Here is a 21945-nt window from a genome sequence, read left to right as displayed (position 1 = left end):
CCTACTATGCAGATGGAGAATTTATCTCAGGCTATTTCTTATTAAATAAGGATCCACAGGTGCCTATTACTGTCATTGCAGCCACTGCTTAGCAGCCTTATCAGTAAAATGGGAAGAGATAGATCAAGACCAGACTAAGTGCACAAAAAAACTAACACCTGGTCTGTACAAAAGCGGGGAAGCTACTGAGCTACGAGGCTGCAGTGCCTCTGCGCACGTTTTGCAGAAAGGAAGCCTGAACACCTTAAAGCTCTATTTGCACTCACTCCATTTGAGACAACTTCAGTTTCCTTTAGCACAATTTGTACAACTTACAGTATTCTCCCTGTGCTGCCAGAGCTCGTTGGTCTTCTCCCTAACCCAGAGTTATTGTGACTTTGGAAAACAATTAGCTATACCTATCATTTCCAGTGCCATGGGGAACTTCTCTAGTGTCCAGCTCACTTTTAATCTCATTCTGTCCTTTCTGTTCAGAGTCGTGGATGAGGTACAGTACATGCAAAGAGATACCTGCATTTGGGGCGAGGGGGATGTTTGCTTTACAGTTTCGTTGTTTTTTTTCTGAGAAATGGACAGAGAAAGATTAGTGTTGTTGCAGAGAAAAGCTACTCAATTCATATGGTTTAAAGCAAATCAGGACTAAAGCAGGTTATTGACTTATTAATGACATGTAATTAACTGGCAATCCATGAACTATACATCCAAGGTCAATATCAGCAGCACAACAGATAAACCACAGTACAAGATGCTTACAAAATGTAAACAAACACAAATTCAAGAAAGGCCTTCCATAAGAAAGCTAGAAAAAAGTTCAACCTCATGCCCTCTCACCACATTCACCTCACGTGAGGGTTAGGAAGCTCACCACTAGGTCACATATGCCTGCCTGCAGTGCAGGTCCCCATGCATCGTGCCCTGTACCATCAGCCCTCTCACAGCGTTCCCAGGGAGGAGACACTGCCTAGCCTTGATAGAAGTGGGGCTGTGAGTGGGTCTGAGCCTGCCCCTCCCCTCCGAAAAGGGTGAAAGAACCTTGCAGAGATTTAAAGCCCAGCAAAAGAAAAATCAGGTTCAGTAAACACATGCAGAGTTTTATAAGCCAGCTCCTGAGCTGCTGGCTTTGAAGAGCCGACTTCCAACCAAGTTACAAAAGTTGTTTTGCTGTGCTGCCCCAGGATGGGAACATCAGAAGGATCAGTAGATGCAAAATTAACCCCTTCTGAGAAATCAGCCACAGGAAAATATGGAAGAAATATTTTTAGATTGATACAGGTATTCATGATCACCTATAGAAGATAAGCATCGACGGGAGATGTGTAAACCCTTCACTTTAATAATCACCCAGGTAGTCTACATTTTTTACAGTTTTGTTCCAGCTATGAACATAAGCAGTAATGATCGGACAGGCTTGCTTATCCAAATGGATCCAAACCAGCTGGCCCTACTTGATACATGTGCCTGGCACCCACTGTGGGACCCCAGAATAACAAAAGGCACAAAGCGAAGTACCTGGTAGAAACCTGGAAGGCATCAGTGCTGCAGGTAGGTTTGTGTCCATGGCCCAGGGTATCACTGGCTTGGGGCAGGACTAACTGTCGTGCTCATATCTTGGATATATAACATATTCAGGCTTTCACTTGTGTTGTCACTGCTATTCTTTACATAGGCAACAGAGTACTCTGCCTGCAAACTGCAATCTTCTGCCTTTCAGTTTATAGTGAATGCACTTTTTGTTTAAGAAAACATATATATTAGTACTAAAATTGTATTTTACTAAAACATTTAGTAGTATTTACACTAGAAGTACACTAACAGATAGTGCTGCATCTTATACGTATAGAGCAAAGGGTTGACTTGCAACAGATTGCTATTTTGATAAGAATACCTTCTGCTCAGGAACTATTCTTAAGTATATTTTTCAAGTGTTATTCCAAATCCATGTTATAAAACGTTTATATGTGCACTTAGAAGCATGCTTATGGTATAGCTGAAGAATAATTAAAAAAATCCAAACCATTCCACAACCGGTGTCTTTTGCTCATACATAAAATGTCAGAAACAATTTGCAGTTCTCTCACCCTCAGGCTGTGCAAAGCTAACCCTAACAACAGGGGGGAAGCTGCTAAAGTGCCCACATGCCCCCACTGCCCAGAACACTCCTGTGTTGCTAACCTCCACACCGTGTGCTGTCACAGAGTAGCCCGCGAAATCCAGAGGGAAGCGGAGTGGTTCTGTCACCTTAAGGATGTGAAAGAAGATGTTCCTGTGACAATAAAAGCACTCGTAAGTGCACCTTCAATCATAAATCACCTTCAAAATTGCTCCTGGCTTTTTAATTTCTTTCATTTGGAGGATTTATAGCATGCTGACATGCCAGAATGTTTATTCCATGGGCTGCCTGTCACGTGGTGCCCCATTGGCAAGGTACCAGGCTCTGGCCCGCGTTAATCTAAACCTCTGCAATGATCATCTGCAGTTTCTAATAAATGACTGATAACTCTGCTTGTAGCTCTTGCAGTAATTAAAGTTAACATTGGTACAGAGTGCAGGCTGTTTCAGCCATTTTTTGACGGCTATTTGCCATTCTTCCTTTTTAGTATTGCCATCACTGAAACAAAAAGCTTCTTGTTTGAAAATTATTTATGGAGTGTTGCAGAGCTTTATAAGATTTTCATACACCACTCTGTGAGCTCATATCCTTTTGGATTAGAGTGTACTCTCAACTTCAGTCCATGGATGAGAACAACTTGATTCCTTTTCATAGTTTGCAGCTCCAGAAATATCCATAAATATGCATTTCATTTTTTGACACTCCTTTGTTGCTGGCTTTTGTGGAAGGCTGTGCAGAATCAGGAAAGTTAAAGATGAAGTGAACCCATTAGACCATCCATCCCCACGCTTTCTGAACGTAGTTGTCTCATACTTGTTTGAGTCCCAGCTGAGGGGGCTTCTACTGCTTCCTCTGTGGGCTGCCAAACAGCCCCATCCACCTACATACAGAAAGACTTGTTGGTACTCATTCTAAATTTTCCACTTGTTATTTTTGCCTGGTGCACCCGGTATAATCCCAGTATTTTGTATCAAATGGTTCTCCCCCATTGCTGCAATTCACATTTACCTCCATTAACATGGTATTTCCTCTCTGCATTAAGGACATGTAAGGTCACTAGCCAGGAATCACAACAGATCACAGCAAGTTCTGCATGAAAACAACAACAAAAAATCAATCCCTGCCCCTATGAGTTAATTGCTACGACGAATTAAATTTACAACCTGCACAACAAGAAACAAGGAATAAACAATGAGATCTGGAGGGCAAAGCATTTCAAAGTTACAAAACACTAAGGTTGCTTATGCCACTGTATCTCAACCTTTGTAAATGTCACTTTTAGTGATGTTGTTTCCTGGTCCATCTCTCTCTCTTCCAGCCACTCCCAAATTAAATTACTGGATGGGAGATTATGTTTGTGAACTTTTTTCTTTGGTCTCAGTCTTTCTTCAGTCCTGATGAGGCATCGTGTTTCTGTTGGGTTCACTGTCACTTTTATTGCCTAGATCACCTCACTCTTGCTGTGAAGCTATCAGTTCTTGAGGCATCTCCCCGACCCTCCCTCCTCCACCTTCCGTTCCACTTTCCCTGCTTTCACTGTCATTCCACAATTCCTTCATTTCTCTAACCCATGATGGTGTCTTTCTCTCCCTTTAGTCTAGCTTTTGCCTGCCACTGGCATTACACTCCTGCTGGCACCACAGGCTGTACTAACATCATTAAATGCAGATGCCAAGGATCAGGACCATTCACTCCCTTGCCATAAGTTCATGCTTTGAAATGGGGGAATTTCACAGAGCTCAACTGCCAAAGTTTCTCTGTGTGGGCTGAAAACCCCCAGCCCACTCCAAATTTTTATTCAGCTTTATTTTCTGACTCTTTTTTTAGAAGAAACATCAGTTGAGGAAGACATCTACCTAGACAATTTCAGTCCAAGCACTTAGCTCGCCAACGCCATAATTGGAGCACAATGGAGAATGTAACATTTATGACTCTTACAAGTGTTAGAATCTAACTTCTGCCTAGAATAAGTGTAGTTTCTAAGGAAGGATTTAAAGCTCTCCTTGTGCTTCGCTCATGCACTTCACTACTCTTCTTGGAAACATACCCTATTGACCAATTATGCTGTGTTCAAAAACACAAGCAGCAATTAACTTGCTCATCTGCCTTACCTGTCACATGTGTATTTTAAATTCTGTCTAGGCATCTCCATGTTTCTTAATCTCATCTGCAAACCCCAAAGCACCGATGTAGTCTGAGGTGCTGCACTTTTTTTTTTTTCTCTCTCCATGTCTCGCACCAGTTTTACACCCCATTGAGTTCAGGAGAGCTATACAGCAGGAAATGAGGCCCAAAGTACATATACAGGTTTAAATCCATTTCCTCAGACACTGTAACACACTGCTCTGCAGCCCTCTGATGGAGAAAATGGCAGACACGTTCAGCAAAATGAAATGGAATTAATGCTTAACAAAGAAATTTCCCCTGGAGGAGGCAGCTCTGAAAACACATACTCAATTAAAAGACGACAAGATACTTTCCTGCAGTTGAAGTGAATTTTATTTATGTGTTTATTTTTCTACTCAGAGCAGAAGGTTATGAGTTTTCTTTTCAGAGAGAAGCAGGGGTGGGGAGTGAATGGAATTAGATTAGTGGGAAGAGCACAGGTGAAACCTCCTGGAGACCTCAGCCTTCCCACTTTTGCTGGCAAAGTCATTTTTACTGGGGAGGTCCCTGCTTCTCTGCTGTGCCTCTGAGAGCGAGTCTGTGGGCAGAGGTGGTGCACGTCCAGTGAGTTAGTGTGTATTAATACTTAGCGATTCTCTCTGAAAACGCCACACGTGGTTAACACAGCCTCACTTGAGTGTAGTCTAGCACAATACATTTATCCAGTAGTGTCCTCGCCCATGTTGCTAATGTACCTGTTTCACCTTGACTGGCTGCGTGGAGCTGCTTTGGGCTACACCTACTATTTCCTTTCTGGCAAATTCTAAACCAACATAATGCTAACATGCTCTGGATCATCATCAGTTGTTGTTAGTAGGACTCTGTACTGAAATCTAACCTGGCATTTTCAGGACAAGTTGAGGAAAAGTTTCAGCAATTGTGAAACCTCTTTGCCTTCAGTCTTTTGGTGATACCTTTTAGGATGTCTTTTACCTTTGTCTCAGCTGCTGACTCATAGAATCATAGAATAACCAGGTTGGAAGAGACCCACCGGATCATCGAGTCCAACCATTCCTATCAAACACTAAACCATGCCCCTTAGCACCTTGTCCACCCGTGCCTTAAACACCTCCAGGGAAGGTGAATCAACCCCCTACCTGGGCAGCCTGTTCCAGTGCCCAATGACCCTTTCTGTGAAAAATTTTTTCCTAATGTCCAGCCTAAATCTCCCCTGGCGGAGCTTGAGGACATTCCCTCTTGTCCTGTCCCCTGTCACTTGGGAGAAGAGGCCAGCACCCTCCTCTCTACAACCTCCTTTCAGGTAGTCATAGAGAGCAAGACTCCTTAGCTTAAGTGTCGTAAAGAAATAGGAGTTGTGGGAATTCACTCAAGATAATGCCAGGGAAAATGAGGATATTTTTCTAAAACATTGTAGGAATATGCTTGCTTTGGATCCCATCGAGTTGTTCAAGAATGATGGACATGAACTTTGCAAAGGTAGATAAAGTTACCTGTCATTTCTGACTCCTCCTGTAAGCTGAGGGACTAGTCACAGGGCTATGCTGTATTTTTTAAAAGCTGCACCCCAGAATAAAGGAGGAAACCATATAAAGATTATTCTAATTTCATTAGCTAATCTGAGCAAGCCAAACAACCAGTGCTAGCTCCCCAAGAACCGCAGTGGTTCCCAGCAGCCTCAGGACATCTCCAACGTATTTATTTAAAGCTCCTTGAGCTTAAAACAGGTGCAGGGCAGGTCACTTTTCAGCCCATGAATTTTTAGGAGCCATTCTGAAGCACAAAGAGACCTGGGATGAATATAGAGTGGCACCAGTATTTTTGAGAGTACTTGCCATCTCCAAGGATGGGTGTGGTCTGGCCGCCCTGTGGGGAAAAATTCATTTGTGTAGATGTTCCCTACTCTGCTGTCATGAAACACTGAAATAGCTTGTTTAAAAGTGCTGAAGAAACTAGAACCAAGTCCCTGGTGCGTACATCTGTAGTTAGAGGGACATAACTGGATGATGTGATCCTACTAGACTGGAGTATTTTTTTTACAACATTAGAGGACTCGGCCCTGAAGGGACTAAGAGAAGGAGGCTGGAGAGGACAAAGTAATCTGACATGCAGCACTGTGGCTTTAAGTCTCCAAGTTCAGGCCTCATTGTACACAACACATCTGTTTAACATCCTTGCTGCTTCTGGGCTTCACCCTGAGACTTGTTCCAGCACCACAAGTCACAGGGCATCCCCCCTGCACAAGCATTAGGTTTCTCTTAACATTCAGAGGGAAACAACAAAAGTTCCCCTTTTCCTTTATGGCTCTTTCACTTTCTGCCTAATGAAGGTGGAATATAAAATGTTAAAGGAAAAAGCAGTTTTTCCCCTACAGTAGAATTTTCTTTTCAGTTATTTTTAATCTGACATCTGTTTTAACATGCACTCACACACTACATTTATTTTAATTTTTCCCTCCCTTGTGTTTTATTATTTACCTCCTGTTCCAAAGAGATCACAAAAGATTACACGTCTGTGAAGCCATAACAGCAGTGGTGATGATCTCTCTTACTTCTCACAACTTCTTTTTTTACGGCTCTGGTTTTCCTTTATCTACATCTTCCTGTCACTGTCCTCCCAGAGGCCTCGTTACAGTCACTATTAGACGAGGTGATGGCACTTACAGGTTTTTTTGGAATTGGACAGATTTGTGCTAACTAGAACACAAAGCACTTCTTGTTCAGAGCCCCGATAGTCATTCTTTGCTCTGGCCTTTAAATAAATTAGAGCAAGAAATCACGTTCTGGGTCAGACAGTGCCTGTACTTTGAGGAAAGCCCAAGACTTCACAGCAGAAAGCAGCCAATGCTGAAATGTGCCAGCCTTCAGGCAGACTTCTGACATGATGCCGGCTGAATGTTTTATTTCCCTTGGAAATGAAGATAACATCCTTAATCAACTTACATGTAATTAAATTAAATAATGGAGAATACATTCTCCAGCTTTTCCTCAGAAGCTGGTTGCTCAGTTCTGTGCTTTAGTGTGGTGGGGGAGGTTCTCCCAGTAATCACTACAGACAGTTTTAGCACTTTCCACCCCCAAAAGCAAGCATTCACACAGCAAGCTCACGGTCTGGTAAGCCTTGGCAGGCTCCTCCACCAGCCCACTTGCTCTCTCGGTTATGATAGTGATAGGAACCCCAAATCATGGGATTACCAAATCAGTCTTGTCATTGGCCTCAGCCAAGACATAGGAAGCAAACCAGTTGTTTGGTTTGCTTCCTATGTCTTGACTGAGGCCAAACCAGTTGGTTGGTTTGCTTGTTTGTTATGACTAGTAAATAGGGGAGAACTTAGCTAAGTCTTTGAGTAAAACCAGCATTTGTGCTATTATTGATAAAGAAAAAAAAAGCTTATAAAGGTTTCCCTTGTTTTTCTGGGCAAACCATTATCCACTTGGGTCTTTGGTTTTATATGAAACTGCACTGCATAGAAATGATGCTAATCTCCACCAGTTGAGACTGCAAAATTTCTTCCTCTACTCCTCCCATGGAGAAAGCAAGACTTATATGTAGTCAATTCCAGTATGGCTTCCTCAGTTTGTTAACATTCTTTAAAAAAATCTTTTGTTTTCATCTCAGCTAAGGAAGTAATTCTAAATTGATGCTTTTACAATTCAGTGTTTTCAAACACTTCCTGTGATCTTAGAGATCTGAAATTATTAAGCCTCAAGAAAGCTTTTCTTACAGAAGACCAAATTTTCTGCAATTTCAAAGAATTAGCAATCCACAAGATGTCCCCAGTGCTTAAAACAGAGCTGCTTAAAATCACTGGACTCATTAGGAATGGCTAGAGCATCTTGTTGGTGCTCCTTCATTGCATCAATGCTAAATTTCATTACAGGATACTAAAACAACTTTGTCACACTTTTTTTTTTTTTTGGTAAGTGGTTACTGTAGGTCCTCATAGAAGAGGAAGGATCTGTAAACTGCCTACAACAGAGAAAAGGTCTCTACAATACATAATAGCTGTTTGGGACCTGATAGTCAGCCATCACTTGCTTACTCCTGCTTTTGGAGAGTGCAAGGACTGCAACCTTTCTTGGTGCTTCTTTCTTTTTAAGTCTTAGCAGCTCTTAATTTAGCACAATTCCAGCTTTCTGGGGTTTTAATAAAACTGAACTGATCAATCAGTAATTTTACCTATTGTGTCTTTGCATATTATCAATACTCTTATCATTGATTGCCCTTTTAAACAAAGACTGACAAGACAAAACTCTGTCTTTCCCTCCTAGGCAGGTTAAATCTAATTAAAAGCAGTCCCTTCCTTCTGCTCTTACAGCACACATATCATCCAGATGTCACCACTGGTAATTTCAGCAAAAGCTAGCCAAGATTTAGATAAAACTTACTGTTGTTGTTTTCTGGTTTTCCCCCCAGGGGAGGCAGAGAGCCAAAGTTCCAACTGTGTAAAAGAAAATTAAAAGTAGATTGGTGTTTTCTGTCTCAGTAGCATGTGCTGTGGTACATAATGTACACTCCCAGCTTCACAAAGGAAATGAAAGAATGAACTTATACAACGGATGAAATAAAGATATCAAAGTATTACTTGCCCCAGCTGATATGTACACTTCACATATAATTACTATTTAATATCTTTGTTTCCTACAAACCAGAAAAAAGCTCAACCTCTCTCCCAATTCCCTCTTCTTGCAAATAAGCTGATGTAGAATCTTCCAGATTTGCAGTTTCTACTAGACTTTCTTCTTGAATTTATTCTCTTCTGTGCAGAGTAATGTGGTCTACAAAATGAAGCTATTTAAAATCCTAAATGAATAAGTGTTATAAAAATAATAAATTAGTATACAAGACTGACTTGCACAAAACATATGTTATACTCTGATATATATTTAGATGGAAGTGCATAATTGCCTGTTCCTTTTCTAATGGCCTGAAGCACACGTCACTAAATTTGAACTTTTCCCAAAGTCTATGCAGTAATGGAGTGCCAGCCCATCCTGGTTCCCGATTGAGCTCAGGTCCCCAGTGACTTTCACGTGCAGCTTGCACAAGTGACAGCCACTTGCAGCAGCCTCAATGAATATCAACTGTCTCCTGACCACAGGAACTAAACAGAAGCAAATGGCCACCAGCATTGGGAAAAACGGAAGAGGTGGCAGTGGAAATGCCAGGCAAGGCAAAGGGCAACAAGCTTAGGAGACCACACTGTGAGCACTCCCAGGTCCTGCCACACCAGCTTCTGACCTGAGCTCAAAATACATATTAGTCCCTGACTAATACGTATCTACTTGGCTGTCTCACAAGCTCAGTTCTGGAATAAGCCCAGTGATGCTTCTGGCCCTGCCCAGTCTCTCTCCACTCACAGCAGAAGTCAGGAGCCCCACTTCAGCTCAGCCCATGGCCCTCAGCACCTCCCTGAGCAATGCTGTGGGAATGCTGGTCTCCAGTCCTGCCTCCATGTCCAGGAGGTGCAACCTGCACTGCTGGTAGCTGTTAGGGACATGACCTGTTTTATGTCTCCAGTCTGGTCTCCTGCTGCTCCTGATGGGAACCCTGGCTCAGATTCATTCCCTCACTTCACCTATCCCTGTCAATAGAAAAATACCTGGCTGGTAGCAGCAGCTTCTGTAGAAGAAGTGAGACAAGGCTTTGGGTCACATTAGGGGTCCACAGTCAAAGACAATATGAACGTAACTCGAAGAGAAGTTAACGACCAGTCACTCTGTAACACTGAGCATTTTGCTTATTCCTCAAAAAAGAAAAAACACCTACCTTGAAACCAGAATCATCTTTTATTTGAATGTGTTTACAGATTCTCTAACTTTCATATTTGCCCACCCCCCAAAAAATTACAGGTTTCAACAGAAAAAATGTTTAAATTATTCTCCAATCCAGCTTCCCCCAAAACACTGGTTGCACAGTATTTCAAATTGGTGGATTTGTAATGTTCATGACAAAGCTATCTTTGCCTTTTCAGGAAGCTGAACCTTTCAAATGGAGCCTGTTCCTTCTGAAGCAAAGTAACCAGCAGCAACCCATGTGCACATCAAAACAAAAAGGGGCTGTCAACAGAAATACAAACAATTCCTCCTGGCATGTTCGTTAATCAACATGTAGCTCCTGTGGAAACAGTGAGGTTGTTCTCAGAGGCACTCACATTAAATAGTTTGGTGGCCAAACTGGACCTTCATTAATTTTAAGGAACTACACAGAGTCCTTCACCTAGAAATTAAAGCATTTCCAAAAAAAACCGCTTCTGTCTTGGCCTTAAACATCCAAAAGACAAACAACAACAACAACAGTGTACTTTGCAAGTGCAGTGAATCTGTCATTTATGAAAGTATTCACTCGAACATTTATACAGCTAGAGCTGAACAGCAGCAAAATCCAGTGTGTGATTCCTGGGAGAGCATGGCAGAGGGTCAACCTGGCAAGCACCTGTTGGGAGTTGACTTTATGTAACAGGCTCTGTATTCTGAAAGCTCAGCAGCAGAATTTTCCTCTATACATGTAAACAGGCACTGGACTTTTCTTTCAAGAAACTGGCAGTGAAATCAGAAGGAAAACCCATGGCAAAAAAGGCTACGTCCCAGGAAAACAAATGTGTGAAACTATAGTCACAACTCAGCCTCATTTTCTTTGTTGAGATCTAAACCAAAACAAGGCTGAGAGCCTTGAATGAACTACTTCCTGGGAAATTAAGGTGTTTTTTTAGTACTGAACACTGCATGTAGAATTTTACTAGTATGTATTGTTTGTCTAATTTTTTTCTCCCCTATTCAGCTTTGTTATCTGTCCAAAGTGTTTTGTAGAGCACTAGTGGTTCAGGTGGAATAACCAGATAAATAACCAAGTTATTATTTTTATGAAGCACAGATCTCTTTGTAATAAATGTACATTGTAGCATGATTTACAGTAAAATCCTCCTACTACTACTTCCCTGATGAGACCTACTTAAGTCAGTGAGACTAGTCGTGATGATAAGATAATTAAGTTTTTACTACAACTCTGGTTAGTGAGCAGAATGCGGTTCTGAAATAATGTATCTACTAGCTCCAGTCTGATATTTAAAAGGTGTTGATGATTTTGGTATTATTCTTAATGTGCTCCAAGAATAGCACTTTTTACATTAAAGCCGTAAACTCCATATAGGGCACAATTCAAAACACCTTTTAAATGAAAGTGTTGTTTTTAGAATGGCAAAGCTGAAGTTCAGCCAGCATAGCAGTGACACATGCAAACTGACAGTCAACCCCCCCACACACATTAAAATGGAAAGATTTGCATGAATGTGTTTTAAAATGACAGGAGATAGGAATGGGAGCTTCTAAGAAAGTTAGACAAAAATTTTAAGAGCGAAATGTCTAAAAATAGGCACCTGAATGCATAGTTAGGCACCTATATAAAGGCTGCTTGATTTTCAGTTGTTCTGATCACCCAGAGCTCCCATTAACTTCAGCAGCAACTGTGGATACTCAGCTATTCTAGAAATCAAGCCACCTTTATTCAAGGGTCTAAATATGGATGTCTTAGCCCAAGTTTCGGGGGAAAAAATACTAAAAAAAAGGGGGTTTTTTGCTACAGAGGCATTTTATAAAAGGAAGTAATAGCCAAGTTTCATTTTCTCAGGTTACAATGCTTGAAAGTGAATCAACATAACAATTAATAGTGCAACACATCTGTGGCAGAAGATTTTGTCTGAGGTGAATGGAAAGCTATTCCAAGATCAGTAGCTCTTAATTAGCAATATGAAACATTCCACAGATATTTCATATTCTGTGACTGCAAAGTGTTGCCAGGTCACCTAAATCTTTTTCATAGTATATTTCAGTGTTGCCATTAATAAGCCTTTCAGGCTGGTCTGAGGAAGACTTTGCCAGATTAACTTCTCAAATCTCTAAGTACTAACTATTTCAGAATTACAATTTTTTTCTGCTTTTGGATCAAGTACAACCAGCAGACTTGAGCATATTTTAAACACTATAAAATATGAAGAAGGGAGAATTAGGCCTTTAATTCTATCATATGCACTCGGTTGTCAAAAGACTTCAGAATGCTGTTCGCTTAAAGACCTCTTTTGTAAAAGTAATCCTGAGATGATTTTGCATCTAAGCCGTTGCCAGGTCATGCTGAAGTGCATAACAGCCAGTCACATGATAGAAAATCTGCAAGAAAAAAGAAAATTTACGATGGAATTATATATGACTATAAGTTTGACTGTGTCAAGGAAGTAACAAATTAAAGGCATGCCAGATGAAGATGATGGATATTTGTGTGTGTGCGTGTGCATAAAATATGATGTGCTATACCTTTATATACTTGTTTATAGGATCTGAACGAAGGGCTCTTGCTGCTTTGCTTAGACAAAAAAAGAAAAAAAAAACAAAGACTTTTTGCTTTTAACTAAGCTTTCAAAAAGAGCCAGGTGGATGACAACGTTTACTCACACTGTAATCTGATTCTGAAGATTCCAGTATTATTTTGTGATATTACAAATATCCAAAGCTGATTATGCTTTTATATGGCTCATTTCAAACTATTCTTTTAACTATACTGTCTTGGGGGCGGGGGAGTGTTCCCCCCATTTTCTATGTTTGGGGTTTTTTTTTAAATACCTGTTTGTTTTATTGAATGTAATAATTGCTACTTTTTATCTTACATGTTTTCAGATGGCACAGTACCGTAGCGCTTTGGTTATGACTGGGGCATTTGTGCAATCCCTGGCAGATAAAAGGATGCCACCCTTAGGAAACCAAAATAAATCATGTGACACAATCACTGGCTGTGTTTTAAGACTTAGCAGTGACGGCAGTGGTGACAAAAAAACTCATGCTGCTTTCTTATAACCAGGGACATGGTTTTAGGTCAAGAGTGAGGCAGAGGCAGTCTGGCAATGAAGGAAGCCAATATTATTCTCATTGCAGGAGTGAATCAGGGGTTTTGAACAGTCATGAATATTCACCTGACATCTCTCAGCTGTTCCATATTTCTTAAGACCTGTCAGTATTTCAGTTGCTAGGAAAGAGAACAGACTGCTGCTTTTTTTCTCCTCTAAATGCCTTATATCTCATGTTCTCCCACTAGAAGCAAAAGCACAAGGACTTCTTCTTGGTTAAATCTAATATCACCTTATCTCCTGCGTTTAATGAACAGAGGAGTGAAGTCAAGCAATGGTTTAGCATTTCCTATGACACTACACTGTTCTAAACTACATTATATCCTTCAGGGTTGATGCCATGTGCCAGTGAGGCAGGTCACGGTAGATAGGTCAGAACCCTTCTTCCCACTGGGAACTACACATTACCACTGCACCTCATACACTATTTCTCTGCCAGGAAACAGAGTGACCAGATCACTCAAAATTAAAAGCAATTAGAAAAATGAGTCTTCGTAGGAGGAAACTGCTTTTCTTCCCCGGGAAATAATCAGTATGTAAAAACTTCTCTATCAGCAGTACCATATGTAGGAAGAGACGCGACTTTCTCCATAGCATGGAAATACATTGTTAACAGTTGTGGCATAGTGACACAAAGGGTCTGTGAGATATCTTGAGGATCAGTTAAACAGGCAACTACTGGTGAGCGCAGGGGAGTGCACTACCACGCATTTGCAAAAGACTCTGTATATGTACAAACTGAGTTTCTTTCTTCACTGCATTGCAAATCTGACCAAGGCCATTCCCAGCTTCTGGAATATCAAAGTCCCAGACGTCTGTCATGACAGGCCAAATCTGAAGAAATACTGGGCTGAAAGTGAATTTGTCATTAATAATGAATTAAATGTATGTTCTATTATCTTTTATGCAGCACCAAAAAGTATATTCTGCAAAACCAGGAAGACAGCACATTAAGAAATAGTACCTCTCTCCACCAAACTGAAAATTGTTAATAACTAACCTGTTTCTCAATGTCTTCCAGCAAACTACTGGCACCCAGGCGAAAGAGCTCTGGTGTTAGCCATTCCACTCCCAGTTCCTCCTTCACCAGCATAAGCCAAGTAATAGCTTCTTTTGCTGTCCGAATGCCCCCAGCAGGTTTAAATCCAACCTTTATATAGAAACAAGAAGTACAATACACATTTTCATTCATCAGCAACTCTAGAAGAGCAATTAGCACTTGTAGACTGGCAGTCTCAAAGTGCCTGCGGTGCATTTAACAACCCTACTCAGTAAGTATCTGACTGCAAAGAGTATAAGCTCTGGACCAGCACTGAGAGCTATCAAGCCTCAGCCATCACTGCAAAAGATAACATTTTCATCCCAAGGGACAGCAACGGAGGGAGTAATTGTTTCGACCCCAGTGCACTTTCTCAAGAGCTAGGTTTGAGGTCTAATGGGAGTATTTTACCTGTAGCACACATTAGGCCAAGGGATTTAGGCAGGATGTGGGATATCTGCAGATCACCTGCTGCCCATGTCACAATCTAATTCCGAATATACAACAAAAAATATACAATCACTAAAGACACTGAAATTAAGTGCATGAGGCAGGTGACTCATACAGAGAGCAGTGAGATATGGTTGTATTTTATAAAAAGTCTGTGTACCACAGCTACATGATTGGGCTGTACATTCAAACCTATCAGAGGTTTAATTTTCACTAAAATTTTCCAAATGGAATTAAATCAGGTCTGTCTTTACGAAAAATTGGAAGTTTTGTGCTTCACGCACACTGCAAAACAACTCTCCCAACACATGCTGGATATGCTTTCAGTCACTTCATGTGAGAGACATGCCATATTGGGTCAGATGAACTGCCAGGTATGTGCCAAGAAAAACCTATATTTGACGTAAAGCATGTCTTGAATCCCATGATCAATCTGCTGCACAGAGCTAACAGTGAGGTTATTTGGCATGTACTCCCAAGGCCATTTTTTTGGTTATGTACCCCAAAAGACTGGCATTGGGGGTACATGCCAAGTCACCTCATCTTTTGGTTCTGGGCCCCTCATCACAAGAAGGATGTTGAGGCTCTGGAGTGTGTCCAGAGAAGAGCAACAAAGCTGGTGAAGGGGCTGGAGAACAAGTCTTATGAGGAGCAGCTGAGAGAGCTGGGGTTGTTTAGCCTTGAGAAGAGGGGGCTGAGGGGAGACCTCATTGCTCTCTACAACTACCTGAAAGGAGGTTGTAGAGAGGAGGTGATGGCCTCTTCTCCCAAGGGACAGGGGAGAGGACAAGAGGGAATGGCCTCAAGCTCTGCCAGGGGAGGAGGTTCAGGCTGGACATCAGAAAAAAAAATTCACAGAAAGGGTCACTGGACACTGGAACAGGCTGCCGAGGGAGGTGGTTGAGTCACCATCCCTGGAGGTGTTTAAAAGACGAGTGGACGAGGCACTGAGGGGCATGGTTTAGTGGCTGATAGGAATGGTTGGACTTGATGATCCTGGGGGTCTTTTCCAACCCAGTGATTCTGTGCCATGTAAATGCATCTTGTTCTGAGAGAGAGCTTGTAGGACACAGCTATCAAGTTCTATGTTAGAAATGTTGTCACTTGCATTTGCCAAAATGATGGCCTGCAGCAGCTTACAAAACTCTTGTCAAACAAGAGAATTAGGAGAAAATGTTTCTGCACCAAATAAAAGATTTAAATGTGAACAAACTGTACAGTAGCACACAGTGATTCTTTCCACATTTCCCTCTGCCATAAACCTCTACCTTTGGTACTCCTTCCCATCAGCCTCCTTCTGACAGAATTATTGTTCTGATTTCTTCCTGAAATCTCACTGCACTGAGGCTTTCTTTGCACCTTATAGATACGATAGTGGAATCAAAAAAGTATCTGGTTTTAAATGTGTTTGGTAATTTTATTTTATAGTGATTTCAGGAGAAACAAACACAGAATAAATCCTCCTGTTACATTCAAGCGCTAAGATAACAGCATATTTGAAATAAGATTATAAAGAATAAAAAGAAAAGCTTGATAAATCCAGAATACCGCGGTTTTGTGGATGGATGGATGGATGGATGGACGGATGGATGGATGGATGGATACATCTGTTAAACATTAGATTTCCAAAAGGAATTTAAACCACAGCAACTGGAAAAACATCTTCTAGACAATAAATTAAAACAATGGGAATGTGTTTTTCCTCAAAAAGAGAAATCTTAATGAAATTCAGATTTCTTCCTAGAAATATTACATCTCTTTGAGAGAATCTGTGGCAAAACCAGGTAAAATAGAGTTAATAAGAGAATTAAAAATATCGTTCAGCATTCTGTTCCCTTTTAGCAAATTCTGAAAGCTCTTTTATTTGCAAAAAAAGCTGACAAAGACAAGCCTGTCCTCTCCTCCATTTACCAGCTTTCCAAATGGCACATCTGACTGCCATTAAAAACACAAAAAGGAAGCAGGGTTGGAATTTAATTCAAGACCAGTACAAAGTCCAGCTACCACTTTCCTGCTGTTTCACAGCATTTCATTATTTTGCTTAATAAGTTCATCTCCTCAAGAATTTTCTTTTCCCCTTATATTATTAAAAGTAATAAGTTTTTCTGGATTGGGGGTTTTCCCAAAAGAAAAACCAATTTATGTATGTCCTTCGATAATGACAGGAAAAGATTATTTCCCATTATATTGCACACTTTTCATATCACCACCACAGCTTATCATTCAATAAATGTTACTCTGCAACTTGTTCCTTTCCTCGAAGAAGTTTAATTTCTGTATTAACCTGGTTTTCCCAGCCAAAACCTTGCTAGAAAGCATTCCTACAGCAGCAAAATTAGTTTGTTAAAGAAACCATTTAGAAATCTCTTGTCACTGATAATATTGTCTTCAGTTAATACAAGCATATAAAGTCAGTTTACATCTAATTCACTGACACACGCACACAGACATAAGCACTCATTCTTAATAATACATTTTATACCATGAATGCATCCTTTTAAAGGAAAAGGTGAATTCAACATGTATATCCAATTATAAGTACAAAGCTGTGTTAATGCAGCAGAGCCCAACCTCTGGCACTCAACTCGTGCAAGCAGTGCTGGTGTTGAGGGAAGTCACCAGGCGCCAGAGATCTGCCTCAAGCTGGCAGCAGTGACAAATGCTCCTGCAGAAGCAATACTACTGCAGCTGCTTGAGTTGTTGCGTGGCAGAAAGAGATGCAGGCTGAGGACAGATGGTTTCCTTCTCTGAGGCTGTAGGTGAGGACAAAGCCCACTGCTGCACAGCAGCACCAGATCTAATTGGCAGCACCCACCTGCCTGTCACTAAAGGAAGTGAGAGGTGGCTTAAGCCTTTCTGGATAACCTCATTTCTCACTGCTTCAGTGCAAGGATGGGCACATGGATAGTTCATCACTGTCTCTGACATATGCTCCCACCTGCTCCTTGCCCCTGTTGACCTCACTTGACATTGATCTGACAAATAAAAGTTGTATACCAAGACATAATGTTCTTCCAGTCCCTGTCCGTCCCTCCGTCCCAGAGAACAGGATCCAACTGGGTCTCCCTTCTTGTCCCCTTGGACAGGCCTTCTGATAAGAGAGGCTAGAGCAGAATTTATCCCTTGGGTTACCAGAACAACCCAATACAGTTGGAAAAATACAGTTGTGTACACTGGACAGACTCTTGATGGCTACAAATTTGTATAGCTCAACTTCGGTTTATGGGAGTATGCCAATTCCTGTCAGCTTGAGATTTTATAGAATGGTTTGGGTTGGAAGGGACCTTTAAGGCCATTTAGTCCAACCCCCCTGCAATAGGCAAGGACATTTTCAACTAAATTGAGTTGCTTAGAGCCCCATCCAACCTGGCCTTGAACGTTTCCAGTGATGGGTCATCTACCATCTCTCTGGGCAACCTGTTTCAGTGTTTCACCAACCTCACTGCAAAAAAATTTCCTTATGTCTAGTCTAAATCTACCCTGTTTTAGTTTAAAGCCATTACCCTCTGTCCTATTGCAACAGGACTTGCCCTGTTATTAATGGAGAAAGACTATTTAAATACCTTAAATAGTGAAACAAAACTCAAACCCAAATGCAGGAGGGAATGCATCAAGATTGCTTGAGCCTCTAGGGAATGAAGTGACATGTATTCAAGGAAAGAAAGCCAAAAGCATTATTTATTTTTTAAGTATACAAACATTAGGAAATCAAATACAAGAGGGAAGTCCCACTACTTATGCTTATGTAACCATGGAAGTTAATGTATGTGGGTTTATATGTTCTACATTTTGAAACTACTATAGTCTTATTTCCTTCTGAGTGAGCCTGTTTGGTTAATTTTTATAAAGGTAGCACAAATTACCTTGTTGCCAGTTTGCCAGTAGTATTCTTTAATGGCTCGCATCATGACTACTCCAACTGGAAAAGTTGCGTTTTCCACCTCCTTTCCTGTAGATGTCTTTATAAAATCAGAACCTGAAAGGAAGCAAAAATCTTTATGTCAGTTTTAGAACGAGAACCACTCTGCACATACATAGTTCACCGCCTACCAAGATGTTCTCCTGTTTCACAGCAATTTTAAAGAAGTCCCTTCTAACCTTTACAGCTCTGTGATTCTGTGACTCTCCGATTTCCATGTACATCCCTGTGGTGTCGGTATTAACCTTGTTCTGGTCAAAGATAGAGCAAGAGAAGGATACTCATCTGATCTCTGAGCAAGTCAGACATCCCAGTGGCTAAATGAACATCCCAACTCTTAATTCTTTGCTCTAGCTATTAGAGCAAGAATCCCTTCAGAACAGTCCAATATATGTTCCTGTACGGCCACTCAATATATGTGGAGCTATATTTATTAACAGGAATGTGTCTGACTAACCACAACAGTTGAAATCATTTCCTCTCAACAAATTTTGCATATAAATCAATATTTTAATATTTCCACAAGGATATTTCTGAATAGGAACAATTTTCATCAGTTTTTTTATTTTAACTTTGCATCTATTTAGTCTCACATTTGGTAGTCCAGTATTGTACCTCCAGTGAACAATATTCCACACTGTCTGTCCTGAATACCTGTGTAGTGGTTTTGTGCATTCTTGCTGCTCTGGGTTAGCTTAAAATGAATCCTGCAGCACGATATAACAAAAAGCTAGAAAACTAACAAAAAAATTTACCTTGCAGTGTGTGATCCTATGCATGATCCTGCATTGACACAATACAATGACAAAACTTCTTGAATTGCATTAGGGAGTACTTCATCCCTGGGAACCTACTTCTTAGAAAAGGTGTACTGTGGGATCGTTAATTATCAAAGGTAATCGGGATAGGAAGAGGGATAATTCAAACATCATGTAGTAGTGCATCATCCACTTCAGTCAATTGGAACTGCATCTGCTTCCACTTCAAATTTGGCTTAGGGTCCATTTTGTCTCTTATTTGAATGACGATGCTTCTACAACATACCCTAGAGTAAGCAAGGAAAGTTTCACTGCTGGCTCAAACTAAAGAGTTATCTAGACTATGTTTTGATGGTGTGCTGCAGTACACTCCAGAGACCCTGGATATCTTCCTGATGACGCAGTTGATTGGCACATAGCTAGGTTTCAGCCTGATGGGAAGTTAAGACAAAGCCAGGCATGTTTCTGCATCCTGTGGTTTAAATGTAAACAAACACCGTGTCTTGCAAGACCACGGTTTTCTCTCCAGAGCTCCTGTCTAGGCACCATCTCAGCCCACTGGTGATTAAATTGCACTCTCCTATGAAAATTTTCATTCTAAAGAGAAACAGTTATTTGCAAAAAAAGTTCTAACTCCAGAGAAAGTGCCGTGTGCTAAAGAGGCAGTTAATAGTGGATTGAGCTTTACTAAGAACAGAGCACATAGGAGAGACAATTGAGTTACATATTTCAGAGCTACTCCCTTCCACAGAGACACTACGGACATCTGATAGTCACATTAAAACAAGTAACAGTGGAAGTGAAACTTCAACATCACCAAATTATATTTTTAATTTCCCTTTCGAAATGTAGCACTTAAAGTCCTTCAGTGCATTACTTTTCATTTTTTTCTGCTATAAGGTAAGTCAAAGCTTTTATAAGTCTTATAATTACAAGTCTCTATGGTACAGTTTCATTAAAAACTTTCATTAAACAACAGCTGCCCTTGTATATGGTCTTCTAATCAATTTGGTCAAACAGAATGACTTCTAATCAGCTGTTGATAAAAATAGAAGATGAAATTTTAATTCTAATAGATTAACCACAAACTCAAGATAGTCTTCAAAATCCATCTAGCTCTATTCTCCAGTGGATTTAACGACTATTCAGCAACTCATTACTAAATAGAACAAGATGAACATTTTCCAGTTCATTAAAGAAATGTACTATGTATTTTTGCATTGTCCTCATGATTCGTTACAGGGAGTCTTAATTACAAGATAATGGATAATGGTTATTAAATGCAGACTCCAGTAATGAAGCTCTATTCATTTGTGAGCCTCAGAGACTGCAAAGAGGGGAAAATAAAATTACTAGCTTCAAAAGATTAACGGATCAAATTATTATTCAATTTTGAAAATCTCATTCAGACTTCATAGAAACAAGAAGAGATTAAAAACTAGTATTAGTACAAAAGTAGTGCATTTATATATTTATTTTTAAATAATATCTTAAGGCTATTACCAGAATAATCAGCTTTAGATGTGATTATTAGACAAACATACAGCCAATTTAGTAGCATCCTTTAACAATGAAAACAATACATTTTTATTTCCTGAACAAATTCTATTTATGACTCAAGAGCTTTCTAGCAGGACTGCATGCAGTCTCTTGCAGAAGAACGAAGATGCACACTAGCAGAGCACACCACAATGGAAGGTGCTATTTATGTTTAGATTTCAAGAAGGAAAAGGGGGATTTAAAAATCAAACACTGCTGTAAAATGCACCTCATTAAGTTCATTTTATGCCAACCTTCCAGTAATGAGTTTCACCAAATCTGTTTGTTATTCAGGTTTTCAAAAACAAGTCTAAGGAATTAAATACAGCGTTTCATCTGGAAATTTAGGTGATGATTTAGAAACTAAATCATGTTCTCAATCATCTTCTCATTTTCCTGTTACTGTATACACTCAAAAAATCAAGGCTAATGTTAAAATACATGCTGGATGGCTTTCTCCTTCCCTAGAGTATGTTACGTGATTCAATGAAACATTAAATCAAAGACTTAAAAAAAATTAGTTCTTCAGGGTAGGCTTCTAGGTCCAGTGAGCCTACAAAAGGCCACACTTTCTACTCTTTTCCTCTGAGTAACCACAACAGTACATTGCCTTTCAAGGCAGCGAATCATTTAAGACTCATTGAATCAGTAAAAAGTGGAGATATCAAACCCTTTTTGAAACACAGCAGCATTATATGCCTGTTTCAGGTGGGCTTGCTGCCAACCCAGTAACCCACCTGCGTGTGATACATTACAGCACCACAGCCTGGCAAGCACAAACTGTATCAGCTTACTTTAATCAGATACGGAAAACTGCATAAACCTTAAGAAATGTGAACAATGCCGCATCCTCTCTTTGAAAGGCACTCTCTAGTCAGGAGCACCGAGCTCTCAGTGCTGTGGGCAGCCAGACCACTTGGGCTTGCAGTCACACATCTTGTGAAATCAAGTAGACTATTTTAAGATATCAAAACCCCTCTTCCCTTGCACTTTTACCTCCCATACACAGCACGACCCTAAGACACTGCACCCTACCAAAGACCAGTTGAATGTGCACACATTAAAAAGAAAATCAGTGTCTTCACAGCATGTTGCCTGAGTCCATACCTAGAG

General features: G+C 40.5%; 2 protein-coding genes across 2 annotated transcripts in view; both read right to left on the bottom strand.

Moving 5' to 3' along the window:
• MGST1 (microsomal glutathione S-transferase 1) overlaps window positions 1–21945 on the bottom strand; it is a 274023-nt gene that overhangs the window by 128099 nt on the left and 123979 nt on the right. The window lies entirely within an intron of this gene.
• The window catches only part of DERA (deoxyribose-phosphate aldolase), a 55800-nt gene continuing 44992 nt past the window's right edge, over window positions 11138–21945 (bottom strand). The window contains exons 7-9 of the mRNA XM_069861858.1: window positions 18480–18592; window positions 14128–14277; window positions 11138–12396 (exon numbers count right to left, since the gene is read on the bottom strand). Of these exons, the coding sequence (XP_069717959.1) occupies window positions 12340–12396; window positions 14128–14277; window positions 18480–18592 (320 nt within the window). The 3' untranslated portion in view covers window positions 11138–12339. The remainder of the gene's footprint in view (window positions 12397–14127; window positions 14278–18479; window positions 18593–21945) is intronic.

This window comes from Phaenicophaeus curvirostris, chromosome 1 (assembly GCF_032191515.1).
Source record: "Phaenicophaeus curvirostris isolate KB17595 chromosome 1, BPBGC_Pcur_1.0, whole genome shotgun sequence".
NCBI lineage: Eukaryota > Metazoa > Chordata > Aves > Cuculiformes > Cuculidae > Phaenicophaeus > Phaenicophaeus curvirostris.
The sequence above is the reverse complement of the archived record's forward strand: the minus strand, read 5'-3'. Positions and strand labels throughout refer to the sequence as shown.